Source organism: Balaenoptera borealis, assembly GCF_965194805.1.
Source record: "Balaenoptera borealis genome assembly, chromosome: 4".
NCBI lineage: Eukaryota > Metazoa > Chordata > Mammalia > Artiodactyla > Balaenopteridae > Balaenoptera > Balaenoptera borealis.
In genome coordinates, this window is record NC_138861.1 from 63,891,412 (window position 1) to 63,909,377 (window position 17,966).

Consider the following 17,966-nt stretch of genomic DNA (forward strand, 5'->3'; position numbering starts at 1 on the left):
AAAAGTATTCAAAGATTTTTTTTTGGGGGGGGGGATAGAATTTGCCCATATGCAGGTCTTTGAATTTGGACTATCTGCATTTTGATAATTTCTCTGGAGCATGTTTTTTAGTATAAAAAGAATAGCTAAAATAACTTTATAATTCTACAGTTCTGTTCTGAATATATTAAGTCCCATTATGTTGTAAGCATCATTATTCCTCTCCATGGATGCCTATGTTTTACTCATTTTTGTATTTCTAGAACTTATTAAAGAACTTATTAGGCACATATTAGATAATTAATGTTTACTGAATACTGAATGATAAAAATAAATGAATCATACCTATGATATTTTCTTGGGGTATATTTTGGTTTGTCTGACTTAACAAGGAATTCCTAGTCATGTTAGGGATCTTATTACTTCAGTGAGAGAAAATGTTCTTACTACTTCTCCTTTGCCTCCTCCCAAGCCAAGTATTATAAGGCTTACAAATCTTACTCATATGCATACAATAAAAACCTGGTAAGATTTCAGTAACCTGTTCCTGTGTACCCTATTGTTGGGATGATAAGCTGAGTAATACACAACGTCCGCTGCCCACACAGCACACCTGAATAAACAGCAATTGTTATGATATGTGTTATTGTCATATTTGTGACCTGTCTTTTGTTTAGAGATGTAACCTAAGAACAGAGTAGATATAACATAAGAATTTAGGTGCTGGCACGCCTAGGTAACCAAACTGAGCCAAACGAATCTATTGTAGAAACAGGCAGATAAAGATCGAGGTGATCAGACTGCATCATTTTGGCATAAAACCCAGGACAGCATAGAACTGTGTGTTCAGTTTTTATCCAGTGGCCTTTGGGGCTGCGTTTCTGTCCCTTTTGTGATTTGAATGACAGCAGGTGAATCTATTATGAACATCATTGTAGGTTATAGAATCACAAAGCTGTTAGAAAATTATCAGCAAACTCATGTTCATCCTTATTTTTCTTTTCTGTTAATATTCTCAATAATATTTTTCAACAACTGCACATGCTGTATAATTCTGGTAACTGGAAATATGTTTTGAAACATAGCAACCTATTTGAGTCTATCAGGCAAATTAAAATATTGACTATAGATAAGTTGTTCATTTGGTTGAAGCATATAAAATTGCTGATATTTGACCATTTTTAACCTATATAAATGGCAATTTCAAATAATTCAGTCTAATAACTGAAAAGAAACAGGTCTAAGGATGTAGAAGAGTATGTTCTCCTCCTCTTTAGAACCTTACCATTCAACATGTGCTTAGGTACCAGCAACATCAGCCTCATCTAGGAGCTTGTTAGAAATGCAGAATCTTGGGCCCAACTTTATTTCTTTAATTTTTTATTGGAGTATAGTTGATTTACAGTGTTGTGTAGTTTCTGCTGTACAGCAAAGTGAATCAGTTATACATATTCATATATCCACTCTTTTAAAAATTCTATTCTCATATAGGTCATTACAGAGTATTGAATACAGTTCCCTGTGTTATACAGTAGGTTCTTATTAGTTATCTATTTTATATCTAGTAGTGAGTATATGTCAATCCCAATCTCCCAATTTATCCCTCCCCCCATTTCCCCCTTGGTAACCATAAATTTGTTTTCTACATCTGTGACTCTATTTCTGTTTTGTAAATAGGTCCACTTGTACCATTATTTAAAATTCCACATATAAGCAATATCATATGATATTTGTCTTTGTCTGACTTCACTCACTATGACAATTTCTAGGTCCATCCATGTCACTGCCAATGGCATTATTTCATTCTTTTGTATGGCTTTCTTATTCCACTGTGTATATGTACCACACATCTTCTTTATCCATTCCTCCGTCGATGGACATTTAGGTTGCTTCCATGTATTGTAATAGTAAATTTACAATACAATACAATTTACAATACAACACAATTGCTATTGTAAATAGTACTGCAATGAACATTGGGGTATGTGTATCTTTTTGAATTATGGTTTTCTCCAGATACATGTTGGGCCCAACTTCAGACCTAAAGTAAACTATTGGTCAATATTTAGATAAATTAAAAACGTTACTTGAAATTGTGTATATTGTGATCTGCTTGCATTTCAGGTCAAACAGTCCATTCAGGGCAAGGGCAAGGTCATTCAGTGAAAGAGAGGGAGGAAGGCAAATCCTCCCTAGACCCTCACTTGAGTGGCTAATGCTCAGGAGACCCTGACCTTTCAGTGTCATCCATCTCCTTTATGCATAACCAACCCCTCCCCAGGCCTTGTCCGAGTCTGACCAGAGACTTCCCTTTCTGTCCCAACAAATCCTCTGGATGGCTAGAATGTTCTTTTGGAATTTATTGGTAGTTTTCTTTTTTTCTTATATAACTCTCATGTAAAACTAGAGATTTCTCCTATAGCCTCAGTGAGTGTATTTGGCTTTTTCCACTCCCAGAAGCAATATTTAATGAAAATTTGTGCTTTGGGAGTTAGACCTTAGCTTGAAACCCAGTTCAGTCTTTTCTGGCCATGTCATGTTGAGGTTGGGCAATTTATTTACACTTCTGAGATGGTAGTCCTTATCTGTTAAATGTGGATAATACTACTTTCTTATGGGGGTTGTTTTAAATTGAATGAGATACGCAAATATGCTTGGGACACAGGTGTCTAATGTTAGTTTTCTTTCCCTCCGGGGTTTAAGAGGGAAAGGATGAGAAGCAAGAGAACAACTGAGACTGATGAGGCACACTCCATTTTCCTATCATAACCATACGCAACCATCGTGTTCTCGATGCTTGGCACAGAGTCTCTCACAGAAAAGATAGTCGGCATGAATATTCATGGAATGAATCTTCTGAGCTCTGTGCTTGCTTCATGTACAGGAGGGTAGAGGAAAAGCTGTGTTGCACTAATTCTTCAGCAGACCAAAAACATGGGCTGCTTGAACTGGATGCAGAAAGTGGAGACAATGGCTAAAGAAACAGACAAACCAATTCCTATGGCTGGTGGGAGAAAATAAATGGAGTGACAAGGGAACCAGGTGAAACTAAGTAGTGTCTCTGGAGGGTTATGGCCGGTGGCAACTCTACCTCCTTAAACTTCTATATACTGAGCTCCTAGCATTTTAATCCCTACCCTCATCTCCTTATCCAAAATAAATATTCTTACACTAGAGTCCCTATGGCAAGAATTGATGTGTAGTTTATGGAATTGGAAGAAATCTACTTTTTAAATATAAAAATACATTTACTCTTGGGAAGCTTCTGAATCTATTCCTGTTGATATGCTCAGATGGTGTGACTTACTGCTTCTTGTGGCTTATTCAGGAATGGATAACACATGACTAATTAGCCTACAGGAACACCAAGCATTTCATATGGCTTTTATACTCTAAATCTTATGATGATGAACGTTGTTGTCTTTTTTTTTTTTTCTCTTTTTTTCTGCCTTCCCTGGTTTATTTATTTATTTATTTATTTTTATATTTATTCTTGGCTGTGTTGGGTCTTTGTTTCTGTGCGAGGGCCTTCTCCAGTTGCGGCAAGTGGGGGTCACTTCTTCATCGCGGTGCGCGGGCCTCTCACTATCGCGGCCTCTCTTGTTGCGGAGCACAGGCTCCAGACGCGCAGGCTCAGTAATTGTGGCTCACGGGCGTAGTTGTTCCGCGGCATGTGGGATCTTCCCAGACCAGGGCCCGAACCCGTGTTCCCTGCATTAGCAGGCAGACTCTCAACCACTGTGCCACCAGGGAAGCCCACGTTGTTGTCTTTTATTTTGAGATAACCATGAAGGTCAGAACAGGATGATGGAGATGATGACCAGGGTAGGACATTGTTTCCTGTCTCAGTCTGTCTAGCAACTACCAAATGGGGAAATGATGATGCTTTACACACATCTGATAAAAAGTATGATGAGTTTTTTCCTCTATCCTTGTAGATCAAAGGACGACCTACAATTACTATAGCACATTGTCATTTACAAGTGACAAACTATATGATGAGTTTGGAAAAGAGGCTTCTAAAAATTTCACAAAAATGAGCCAGAAAATTGAATCAATGGTAAGCATTTTATTCCCATTTCTAGAGTATTTGCTATCACTTTTTACCATAATTTTTAGTATCCTAGCTTCTCAAACGTCCATTCAACTGATCTTGTATATCTTGCAAAATGGGGAGAGGCCCTACCTGGGAGATATAAGACAAAACTAACAATACATGACTTGGAGGAATATGCCTTACAGGGCTAAACCTAGTGACTTTTAGCCATTTCTTTTTGTACGTCCTACTCAACCTTCCTTAGCTAGTGCTACAGTATTGATCAGCAGAGTCTAGAAATTCTGAGACTATTAGGGTGACCCAAAATACAGTTGTTGTATTACTGATTTCCTAAAGAAGAGACCTTTAGCAAAAGGACACAAGATTGAAACTATTCAGACACATACTTGAGAAGTATTTTAGTATTTAAAAACATCCAACCTTGGACAAGTTTTTGGTACATAAGTCTACAGGAAATCCTTGGATATTCATCTTTATCCTTAGGGCATCAATATTCATCCTGAGGAATGAATTGAATATTTTAAATAGTGGAAAATTTAGCAGTATAGGCCAAAAGAGCAAGAGCCTGGGTGATGACTTCTCTTCATTGTCAGACTACTTAGAGAATAATTTAGACTTTTCCTGGTAGTCTGTGAAGTAATTAGTGAAATGATGTGATGGAAAGCACCCTAAACTAGGAGTTGGGACACCTAGTTCTAGTACCGTTTACTAGCCAGTGATGTGTCACTGACATATCTCTTTATCATTCCGGAAAAATTCTCTTATGTGAAAATTAAGGCACTAGACTAGAAAATTTCCAAATTGTCTTCCAGTTCCAATATCCTGAGTGAGAACAGAATGGCAGTGGCCCACCTGGAAACTGCCTGGTAGACTAGGAGCTGGAGGATTTGGATACTTTGCTGAGGAGAGGGTCAAATCGTGGTTGTATTTGTACTTGTAAACACCAAACCAGGGAAATAGCAAATAAGCTCTTTTTAAGGAGCTATATTTTAGGATATATATACATATATATGTACATATATCTCCTTAAAATATAACATATATTAAAGGAAAGGAAATGGAACTAAAGAGATCAAGTAAAGATGCAACTATTTTCCTTGTTTTTTGTGCCATTCACTAAAATTTTTATAAGATCCAGACTGACTTAAATATATAGGAATATAAATAGGACTCTAATACTCTTAAAAATTAATAATTTTGAAATTGTTTGATAAAAAAATAAACCTTTAAATAAATATTTCCAAGTGAATGCTGTCATTAGAGAACTCATTTGAATTGTGCTTATTTGTCTCATAATTGAAGTAACTTTCCTTGGGCACAAAGACTCAGAAGTCAAACAAAATGTAAGAAAGGATAAAAAGGCTCATTGTTTCTGTCAGTCAATTACCAGCTTGTAGTATCTGTGTTTGGTAAATATCCATACAGTGAAAACAAGAAACACTTGGTGTGTTTATCTTGACTTTTAATTTAAAAATTTAAGTTGGTTAGAATTCTTATTTGTAGTAGTAAGAAATACCTCCATAAAATACATTCTTCCACCCTATTAGAGTAAACCTTATAGGAGGTATTAGGCTATGTATCCCAGTTCACCTGGGCCTTCCTAAGAGCATCTTGAGTGCTGAATTGAGTGCAGATTATGACAGGATATTTGGTAACTTTTTCACCAGGTTTGAGAAACATGTGACACCATTATGCATTCATTTCCCCCTTCCAAGTACTAATCAAGCCCGACCCTGCTTAGCTTCTGAGATTAGATGAGATCCAGCATGTTCAGGATGGTGTGGCCATAGATTGTTCTTATTTTTATGACCTACCACTTGACAGAGTTTTTTCATTTCCTTTGTTTATCTACGGTAACAGTCTGTATCTCACGGTGTGGATGCTCACTCTTACTTTTCAAAACCCAATCTGTTTATTGTCTTTTGTCTCTTTCTGAGTGTAACGCAGAAGATGTCACTCCTGGCCCCCCTACTATGGTCCCCCAGCTCCTATAATTCCTAAGGCAGAGTTCAGTTGAAATCACTGAGTAGAATACAAAAAGAGATTCCTCAAGTTCAGCACATTGTGAAATGTCAGTCAATGTGTTTTGTTTTTAAGTTTTTTAAAAATGTTTTTAAGCTTTGAATCAACTTGCAGAATTTCAGAAAATTATCCTTGCTGACGTATTTTGAATATTTTTGGAACAGGTGAAAAATGCATTTCATAGATCTTCATTGAAGCAAGCATTTGTCAAGTCTCACATTATCAAGTTCAGGTATGTAGATCTAAAATGCTGACTTCTGAATAATTTAAAACTAAAGCTGTTAACCTGGTCAGTAATAAATACTGTTTGAAGTATTAATGATATGATATAATTCAATTCAACAGACGTTAATTTGGTACCTGTTCTGTATAAGTCATGGGTTACAATGTGCCTTACTCATTCTTTAAATTCAAAAGATAGCATTTGCAAGATGATTTTGAGGGACAGAAGTATTATTGGTGGTTATGTTATAGAACTGTTTTTTTGTTTGTTTGTGTGTTTTTTGGAAACCCTAATTAGCACAAATAGGGACCTAAGCCACATCCCTCAGTTTAATAGCAAATAAGTGTCCTATGTAAAATAGTGTAGTAGATGAGATTTTTCTTCTCCTCTTGGTTCTCCTTCCTACCAATTTTCTTTCCTTTCTTTCATTCCACTCGTTTTTTCTACAAATATTTAAGATCTCAGATCTGATCATCAACCATCAATAAATAGAATCCAGAGCATAACATTTTAAGCAAAATACTATATGAGGATCTTAAGTAATGTATTGTCTTAATACAAATTATTGGTATTTTTCAAAATAAAACAAGAGCTATTTCCAACATCATTTCAATGACAAAAACTCCAAGTTACTTCTCATTCTATTACTTAGTTGACATCTCTGAGGTGTTAGTTTGCTCACTTTCTTCTGAAAATTCCATACTGTTTGGTGTTTGAAATTTTACTTTTTCTTAGATCTTCTTCTCCAGTTCTTAAATTTTCACTCTCTCAAGGGGACTTCATCCACCCACAACATGGTTTCATGTGCTATTGAAACCCAAGTTTCTATTTCCAATCTAAACTGTTGTCCTGATTTTTAGAACTATATGCCTGCCCACGCACACCTCCACATGGAGGTTCCACAGAAAATTCTTAAACTCAAGAAAAACCCAATCACACTAATGAGAAACCTGGAAGTCATCCCACACTCCTCCCTTTCCTGGGCCCCTCGCACTTTATGAATAACTAAGTTCTACCAATTCTGTCTTCCAAATAACTTTCTATTTTGTTTACCCCTTCATCCCAGAAATCTTGCTACTCATTATTCTTTCTTCTGTTACTACAATATGAGAAGTGTAATTTGTTGGAAAGATAAAGTCAGTCTTAGAGATGTTGATTTGAGGTACTAAGGGACCTTACGAGCCTGAAATATGCATCTGACATAAGGGAGGAAATGGAAACTGAGGTGAAGACATAAATTTGCTCAACATCAACTCAAAGTATTAGAAAGTGTGGGTGTCAACAGAATTTCTCAGAAAAGGGGTAATGCAAGAAAAAAAAGGATGATGAAGAAAGCTTGAAGAACGACAGTATTTAAGGAAATAGAAGAAAATAGGGAAATAAGGAAGGAGGAGGAAAAATGAAGAATCAAGAGAGGCACCACTGAAACTAACAACAGAACGTTTCAGGGAGTGAGTGGTCAGCATCCACAAGACTCCTGAGACGCCAAGTAATGTGACTAGAAAGAATACATTGGAAATGTCAATGAGGAAGTCATTAGTGTTCAAGCAGAGAAACAACTGAGCGGAACAAAAGGGGAGGATGCAGACTGCAATGAAGTAAATATGAGGCAGAACGTAATTTACCCATTTAAGAAGGTTTTCTGTGATATGAAGGTGTGAGATAAATTGTATAGCTGGGGTAGAGGGAGAGTTTTGTTTGTTTTTGTCTCTATTAGCCAGCCAGTATAGGAATAGTTTAAGAGAAAGAAGAAAGAGTAAGTAATAGATTATAGGGTTGCTGAGGCAGTGAAATGGGATGAGATATATAAAAATAATCTCTTTAAAGTCCTATTTGTTTTTTTCAGATTACAAAAACAATAGAAAATTTTATAAAATTCAAATAACACAGTATTACAAAAAATAGAAAGCGAAAGCCCCCTCTCCAATAATTTCACACCCAGAAATGATACGTTTTATTGACAATTTATATTTAACATTTTCCCAATGACTGCATATAGATCTATTTCATTCTTTAGCTGGCTGTATAGTATTTCACTACAAGTATATGTCAAGATTGATTTAGCCAATGCCCTTTTGATGAACACTTGGGTTGTTACATATTTTTCTGATTTAAAAATAAGGTTATGACAACATATGTGTACATATCTCCTTGCACACAAAAGAGTGTATTTGAAGATTAAACTTCTAAAAGCAGAAATGCTGCATCAAAGAAGATGGATAATCAAATTTATAACAGATAAACTGCCTTCCAAAAATGAGATTCTAATTTATATTCCCACTTTCAGTTTGGGAGCATAGGAGTTGATGCAGTATACAGTGAGGAGTAAAATTGTTTGGGGTTCTGGTTCAAGATGGTGAAGTAGGAAGAACTGAACTCACCTTCTCCCATGGACACACTGAGTCTGCAGCTACATAAGAAACAATTTTCTCTTAAAAAAAAAAGTTGCCTGAGTAAATACTACACATTGGGCAAATGAGAAGAAGACCACATTGAAGCAGGCTGGAGACACTGGGACACAATCTTGTCATAAACTCCACCCCAGCAGAGCAACCCACACCAGAAGAAAACTCAAAACCCAGAGATTCTCCCTGGTGACTGAAGGGTTCGAACTCCATACCAAGCACCTCAACTTTTAGGATGTGCACTTGAGAGATGAGCCTCCAAAACATCTAACTTTGAAAATGAACAGGGTTTGAGTCCTGAGATCCATAAAACTGTAGCCATCTGGGAGATGCCTCCTTAAAGGGCCCATGCACTTGGACTCACCCATCCCAGGGCCCAGCACTGAGGCAGCTTATTGAACCCAGACTAAAAGGGAACTGATTGCATTTGAAAAGAAGGGGTAGAGTAACTGACAGAGAATGAGAAAGTGTAGTCAAGGATGATTCCAAAAAAAAAAAAAAGGGATGATTCCAAAGTAGTAATTCATTCAAATAATGCTAAAGCTAGTTAACACTCTATCTTGGAAATATAATCACGTGAAGTCAAAACAACTTGCTCAAGCTTTCTAATGTCCTTAGGATTGGGAGTTGTTTAGGAGAGCCTGAGGCTGCTTAGGAGAAATCACTGGATTTAATTAAGCCATTGGAAATTAAGCCTGAAAGCCAAAGCCAGAGTTGATTTCATATTTACCATACATTTTATTTGATAATTTTGAATGGTTGACAAGAGAATTGTTTTTTTATATTAATAACCCAAGTATTTAACTAGATCCTGTGGTGGTAAGGGAGATCATGAGCATACTAGTTAGTTATCAGAGAGGCTGAGATGGGAGTTCTATATATGGCAAACAATAGGAGTATAGAAGAAAACAAATTAGATCTTTTAAAATTACATTTATGGATTTGTTTTGTGTGTGTGTTTGTGCTTCAAATGAATGATAAAGAAAAAAATAGAGTTTGATATTACCATAAATCTTATTTGGAACTTTACTTTTAAAAACCACCTTTCTCTCTCTTTTTTTTTTTTTTCCTTTTTGGTCCACAGTCAGGAGGAACATGGATTGTTGGCTCATATGCTGCTGATTTTCAGATTTCCCTCTACTGAGGATCCTGAAACCATAAGTAAAATTATTCAACGTGTTCTACATGAAAAGCTGCAAGATGCTGTAGGACCCCCTAAATTAAATCCTGAATTAGTTGAAATTAAAAGTAAGTTTATTTCCTATTATGTAGTTCAAATCTCTTACATAGAATAGCTCCATGTTAAGTCTGGTCTTGGGCACTGATTTTTTAAAAAGTTTTTGGATGTCTTTCATTGTGGGGATCTTGTCACCAACAGAATATTTCTTTGGGACTAAATTGGTTCTAATGAAGTTTTAAATTTTTTAATACTACCTTAAACTTTCACCACCCATGCAAGTCTGTCATTAACCCCTGAGCCTGTGTTCTTTTTCTATATTGGGGCTTACACTTTAGCTATAGAATCCAATGATAAATGGAGAAAGTGGCTTTGTGTATTTATTCCTCTTCTTTTTCTTGTTGCTTACTTTTTATGTTCTGAGTATGATGGGTGGAAAGGTTCATGCCATCCACATATTTGCTTTCAAATGTCATTAATAAACCTTGTTAGCTTCTTTACTTAGGCCTTTTACTGATGAAAAGTTTGTAATTTAGTTTTTGGTATAAATTATTTTTGGTATATTTTACAACTAATTTGAAAAATCTGAGGTTTTTGTTTTTGTCAGGGCAGGGGGACAAAATAAACAGTGATAGGTCCTCATTACTAGAAAGTAAAAAAAATAGGAGATCCTCAGGGGATATAAAAGACTGGTTAAAAGCTAAGTCATGTGCTATAGAACAATGCTAGTCTGTAGAAATAGTGTGCCAGCCACATGTATGATCTTAAACTTTCTAGTAGCCACATTAAAAAAGTAAAAGTAAACATGTGAAATGTATTTAAATAATTTATATATTTAACCCAATATATCCAAAGTAGTACTATTTCAACAAGTAGTCCATGTAACTGACTACTGGTTGAAATACTAATGTAATTTACATTGTATTCACAATGTAATTTATATTGACAAATAGCCCATGTAAATATTATTCATGAGATTTTTTTTTTTGTAATAAGGCTTTGAAATCTATTGTATATTTTATATTTACAGCGCATTTCAGTTTAGCCACATTTCAAGAGCTCACTAGGCGCATGTGGCTAGTGAATAGAATATTGGATATGGCAGCACTAGAAACTACAGAATAGGGGACAAGTAGAAAGAATGAATACAAGTGCTGATATAAAAGCTGACAGATGTAACTAGAGGCCTAACCTGATGGTCAGCCCCTCTACTTGCTTAGAAAAGGAGGCTCACTTGTCAGGGCCAGCTATGTAATTTGTGGGGTCCAGTGCAAAGTGAAAGTGTAGGACTCTTTGAAAAGCAATTAAACAATGCTGTTAAAGGTACTAAGATATAAGACTTTGCTTTCTTTCATGGTCTCTCTTGACTTATCATGGCATTTTTATTTGTTCATTAATGATATTCTAAGTGAAAAAATCCAAACTTTAAATTACTAGCATGAGTTTTGCTGTTCACCTTTATATTGTGAAATGTCAACTTCAAATGTAAATATAAAAGCATTTAATTTTTATTTGGAATCATGAAAATTATATAACTGTATTTCATAGCTCATCCGTGCATGTATTTTGGTTCCATGCAATGGAAACACTACAGAAGTCTAGCTCAACATTTTTTATTTCCCTTCTTGATACAGGCACGTTTTACCAATACTTTCTACCTTCAGCTTATGTGAGGAAGAACCAAAAGATCCTTCTATGTCATTATTTTCAGCTGAAGCTGTTGGTTAATACAAAGAAATAATGGGAGCAAGAAAGGATATGAGCGGGTCCCTTAGTCATTCATGTTTATTAGAATGCCATTGCCTTCTTTTGTGTTCTAAGCAAGTTCTGGTTCAAACAGAAAACAGCCTCCTGAGACTGTCACTACCCTCTGCTTACACAGTGGTAGACATCACACACTTATCTCATACTCACTTTGAGTTTGCTAAACATTGTGGGTCCACTGGAATTCTTAGTTCGTAGGATATTGTGCATGATATATACAAACGGGGTAGCAAGAATCCATGGGCACATCTATTGTGTATATCTCCTCTGCCCATGCCATCTCTATTATCCTGTCAAACTTCACTTCCAAACATGTTATGAGATAAAATTATTATGAATTTCAAGACAGTGAGCATTAAACCAAGTGAGAGGTCATGCTGAGAGCAGGACTCAGTGCAGATACACAAGTCACACACTCATGAAGTCAGCCCTGTTAGTAGTATTGTAAAAAAAAAAAAAAAAAGAAATTCAACTAAATAAATTTAAAAATCTAATTGTCTTTATTTAATGATTCACAAATTGTGCAGTATTCCGCCTTAGCAGATAGATAGGAGCTCTGAGGAGCTGTACAAAATGGAAGCTTTTTATAGCCAGAAGGAGGTGAGACAAGGAAGCTTTCTAACGGAGTGGACTGTGTCATGAAAGGGCAACTTCATTTGGGAGTAGGTGGGGTCTATCAGACATATTACTTCACTGGTGCCGACCAGGTAATTCCAGATTGACTGATTAAAGGTCACATTCCTGAGACACGCTGAAACTGCAATTAGGCTAGCTATTAGGTGGTTTGCTGATGTAGGACTTAGCACAAGTCACTCCATTTTGAGTCTCCTTATTTCTTTTTTTAACAGTATCAACATGCAAAGCCATTTAAAGCTTGTGTTTCCATATTAATTTTCTGTTTGGATGATCTGTCCATAGTGTAAGTGGGGTGTTAAAGTCCCTTACTATTATTGTGTTACTGTCAATTTCCCCTTTTATTGTCATTAGCATTTGCCTTATGTATTGAGGTGCCCCTATGTTGGGTGCATAAATATTTATAACTGTTATATCTTCTTCTTGGATTGATCCCTTGATCATTATGTAGTGTCCTTCCTTATCTCTTGTAACAGTCTTTATTTTAAAGTCTATTTTATCTGATATGAGTATTGTTACTCCAGCTTTCTTTTGATTTCCATTTGCATGGAATATCTTTTTTCATCCTCTCACTTTCAGTCTGTATGTGTCCCTAGGTCTGAAATGGGTCTCTTGTAGACAGAATATATATGGGTCTTGTTAAATGATACAGTAGACCAGATAGATTTAATTGATACTTATAGGACATTCCACCCGAAAGTGGCAGAATACACTTTCTTCTGAAGTGCACATGGAACATTCTCCAGGATAGATCATATCTTGGGTCACAAATCAAGCGGTGGAAAATTTAAGAAAATTGAAATTGTATCAAGCATCTTTTCCAACCAAAACGCTATGAGATTAGAAATCAATTACTGGAAAAGAAACTAAAAAAACAAACACATAGAGGCTAAAAAATATGTCACTAAATAATCAAGAGATCACTGAAGAAATCAAAGAGGAAATCAAAAAATACCTAGAAACAAATGACAGTGAAAACACAATGACCCAAACCTGTGGGATGTAGCAAGAGGGAAGTTTATAGCAGTACAATCCTACTTCGAGAAACAAGAAAAATCTCAAACAAACAATCCAATCTTACACCTAAAGCAACTAGAGAAAGAAGAACAAAGAAAACCCAAACAGTAGAAGGAAAGTAATCATAAAGGTCAGAGCAGAAATAAATGAAATAGAAATGAATAAAACAATAGCAAAGATCAATAAAACTAAAAGTTGGTTCTTTGAGAAGATAAACAAAATTGATAAACCTTTAGCCAGACTCATCAAGAAAAAAAGGGAGAGGACTCAAATCAATAAAATTAGAAATGAAAAAGGAGAAATTACAACTGACACCACAGAAATACAAAGGATTATAAGAGAATACTACAAACAACTATATGCCAATAAAATGGACAACCTCAAAGCAGTGGACAAATTCTTAGACAGGTGTAATTTTCCAAGACTGAACCAGGAAGAATTAGAAAATATAAACGACCTATCACAAGTAATGAAATTGAAACTGTGTTTAAAAATCTTCCAACAAACAAAAGTCCAGGACCAGATGGCTTCACAGGTGAATTCTATCAAACATTTAGAGAAGAGCTAACACCCATCCTTCTCAAACTCTTCCAAAAAATTGCAGAGGAAGGAACACTCCCAAACTCATTCTATGAGGCCACCATCACCCAGATACCAAAACCAGAAAAGGTATCAGAAAAAAGAAAATTACAGACCAATATCACTGATGAATATAGACGCAAAAATCCTTAACAAAATACTAGCAAACAGAATCCAACAACACATTAAAAGGATCATACACCATGATCAAGTGGGATTTGTCCCAGGAATGCAAGGATTCTTCAGTATATGCGAATCAATCAATGTGATACACCATATTAACAAATTAAGGAATAAAAACCATATGATCATCTCAATAGATGCAGAAAAAGCTTTTGACAAAATTCAATGCCCATTTACGATAAAAACTCTCCAGAATGGGCATAGAAGAAAGCTATCTCAACATAATAAAGGCCATATATGACAAACCCACAGCAAATATTCTCAATGGTGAAAAACTGAAAGCATTTCCTCTAAGATCAGGAAGAAGACAAGGGTGTCCACTCTTGCCATTATTATTCAACATAGTCTTGGAAGTCCTAGCCATGGCAATCAGAGAAGAAAAAGAAATAAAAGGAATCCAAATCAGAAAAGAAGAAGTAAAACTGTCATTGTTTGCATATGTCATGATACTATACATAGAAAATCCTAAAGATGCCACCAGAAAGCTACTAGAACTAATTGATGAATTTGGTAAGGCTTCAGGACACAAAATTAATGCATAGTAATCTCTTGCATTCCTATACACGAACCACAAAAGATAAGAAAGAAAAATTAAAGAAACAATCTTTTACCATTGCAACAAAAAGAATAAAATACCTAGGAATAAACCTACCTAAGGAGGCAAAAGACCTGTACTCAGAAAACTATAAAACACTGATGAAAGAAATCAAAGATAACATAAACAGATGGAGAAATATACCATGTTCTTGGATTGGAAGAATCAATATTGTGAAAATGACTATACTACCCAAAGCAATCTACAGATTCAATGCAATCCATATCAAATTACCAATGACATTCTTCACAGAATTAGAAGAAAAAGTTTTACAATTTGTATGGAAGCACAAAAGACCCCAAAGAGCCAAAGCAATCTTGAGAAAGAAAAACTGAGCTGGAGGTATCAGGCTCCCTGACTTCAAACTATACTACAAAGCTATAGTAATCAAGACAGGATGGTACTGGCACAAAAACAGAACTATAGATCAATGGTACAGGATAGAAAGCCCAGAGATAAACCCATGTACATATAGTTATCTAATTTATGATGAAGGAAGCAAGAACATACAATGGAGAAAAGACAGCCTCTTCAATAAGTGGTGTTGCGAAAACTGGACAGCTACATGTAAAAGAATGAAATTAGAACACTCCCTAACACCATACACAAAAATAAACCCAAAATGGATTAAAGACCTAAATGTAAGACTGGAGACTCTAAAACTCTTGGAGGAAAACATAGGAGAAACACTCTTTGACATAAACCACAGCAAGATATTTTTTGACCTACCTCCTTGAGTAATGGAAATAAAAACAAAAATAAACAAATGGGACCTAATGAAACTTAAAAGTTTTTGCACAGCAAAGGAAACCATAAACAAGACCAAAAGATAACCCTCAGAATGGGAGAAAATATTTGCAAATGAAGCAACAGACAAAGGATTAATCTCCAAAATATACAAACAGCTCATGGAGCTCAAACCAAAAAAACAAAAAACCCAATTCAAAAATGGGCAGAAGACCTAAACAGACATTTCACCAAAGAAGACATACAGATAGCAGTGAGGCACATGAAAAGATGCTCAACATCACTAATTATTAGAGAAATGGAAATCAAAACTACAATGAGGTATCACCTCACACTGGTCACAATGGCCATCATCACAAAATCTACAAACAGTAAATGCTGGAGAGGGTGTAGAGAAAAGGAAGCCCTCTTGCACTGTTGGTGGGAATGTAAATTGATACAGCCACTATGGAGAACAGTATGGAGGTTCCTTAAAAAACTAAAAATAGAACTACCATATGACCCAGCAATCCTAGTACTGGGCATATACCCTGAGAAAACCATAATGCAAAAAACACATGCACCCCAATGTTCATTGCAGCACTATTTACAATAGGCAGGACATGGAAACAACCTAAATGTCCAATGACAGGTGAATGGGTAAAGAAGATGTGGTACATATGTACAATGGAATATTTTTCAGCCATATAAAGGAATGAAATTGGGTCATTTGTAGAGATGTGGATGGACCTAGAGTCTGTCACATAGAGTGAAGTAAGCTAGAAAGAGAAAAACAAGTATCGTATATTAATGCATATATGTGGAATCTAGAAAAATGGTACAGATGAACCTATATGCAGGGCAGGAATAGAAACATAGATGTAGAGAACAGATATGTGGACACAGGTGGGGAAGGGGAGGGTGGGATGAACTGAGAGATTAGGATTGACATATGTATACTACCATGCGTAAAATAGCTAGTAGAAACATGCTATAAAGCACAGAAAGCTTGGTGCTCTATGCTGACCTAGATGGGTGGGACGTGGGGTGAGTCGGGTGTGAGGGAGGTCTAAGAGGGAGGGGATATATATATACATATAGCTGATTCACTTCACTGTACAGCAGAAACTAACACAACATTGTAAAGAAAATATACTCCAATTAAAAAAAAATGCAAAGCCAGAATTTTCTCTAGGAAAAGCTTGAAATAAAAAACAGGCTATTGAAATAGGGAGACTAGTGGTGGTGGTGTTTTATTTACTGAGAATAAATGGTCACTTCTTCCTCATTTTTGTCATTTTCTCCAAATATAGCCAGAATAGAGAAAGTCAGAAAGAAGCCTCTCAAGAATACAGATTTTTTTTTTTTTTTGGTAAATCAATACTATTAAATACTAAAAGAAAAATTAACTTTAAAATATTTTGCATTTAGAACTCCCATCTTGCCATGTTCTAAGAAAATAGGTTGGGCCATTGGAAATCTACTGAGTCAGGAAATTTGAGTTCTTAAAGTTTTATGTATCTGTCAGTTGGTTTAGTGTTTGGATAGGATTAAGACCTGATTGTTGACAAGTCAACAAACTAAGGAGCCACTGGCTAAAGTTGAATGACAATTTGAGGGCAAACTGTCTTGCTAAAACTTCAGCAGAAAGAAGACCTGGAAAAGGATAACATTTGCTTTTAAATGGGAGTAAGGACAAATCTATGGATATGCCACTGGAATATGTTATACAGATGGAACTATGCCTATGAGTTTGGTAAAAAAAGAAAATCTGAAATAATGGTCAATAAAAATATCATCGCATCTGGGGAATCAATACTCTGGTTTAGAATAGTATGTCCCCCCAAAAGGCTGGACTACCTGCATCTTATTTCTGGCTATAAAAGTCAGATTCCTGGGTTTCAGCACAAAGCTACTGAGTCAGAATCACTGGGAAGAGGAACAGGAATTTACAGTATAAAGATGCTCTCTAGTTGACTTTTAGCCACACTAAAGTTTAAGAAACACTGTTCAAATCTCCCTTCTCCCCAAGACAATGAACCTATTCTATCTATGATAAACTAACTGTGTTGCTTTTTTTTTTTAACAACATAGAGATACTATCTAATAATGGAATTGAGCAACCTTTAGTATTTGAAGTACTCAGAGGCATTATGAAATTCTGATGTGCAAACCCTGTTCTAGTCACCATTTCTGTGTGTTTCAGAAATCAACAAGACAGAAACAGACAACTTTCTGAACAATTGTAAGTTTAATATATTTATTAAAATTGCATTACCTGAATGAAAAAATTTAACTCTAGATTAGTTAGGTTTTGTTGGTATTATAGGGTCAGAATAAAGTTTGATCTGTGCACTGCTCATGGTATTTTATCTTATTTCTGAGGCACATTTTATCACAAAAGGATAAAAACTGGGAGGACTTTGGAATGGATGTATGGGGCTTGTGGCAGATGTGTAGTGGAAGAGAGTAGTACAGTTGTTAAAGAAAAGGCAAAAATACTTCTCAATGTTTTGATTGCAGATATCTACAATATACTCTCATGAACATTTTCTAAAGATTATATAAAAGTAATCTATATGTTGCTATTTGTCAGCTAGAGGCAG

General features: G+C 35.6%; 1 protein-coding gene across 3 annotated transcripts in view; it reads left to right on the forward strand.

The window, feature by feature from the left end:
- The window catches only part of TMPRSS11E (transmembrane serine protease 11E), a 51,978-nt gene that overhangs the window by 24,802 nt on the left and 9,210 nt on the right, over window positions 1-17,966 (forward strand). For all 3 annotated transcript variants that reach the window (XM_082390257.1, XM_082390256.1, XM_082390258.1), the window contains exons 3-6: window positions 3,918-4,039; window positions 6,223-6,290; window positions 9,771-9,934; window positions 17,567-17,605. In XM_082390257.1, the coding sequence (XP_082246383.1) occupies window positions 3,918-4,039; window positions 6,223-6,290; window positions 9,771-9,934; window positions 17,567-17,605 (393 nt within the window). The remainder of the gene's footprint in view (window positions 1-3,917; window positions 4,040-6,222; window positions 6,291-9,770; window positions 9,935-17,566; window positions 17,606-17,966) is intronic.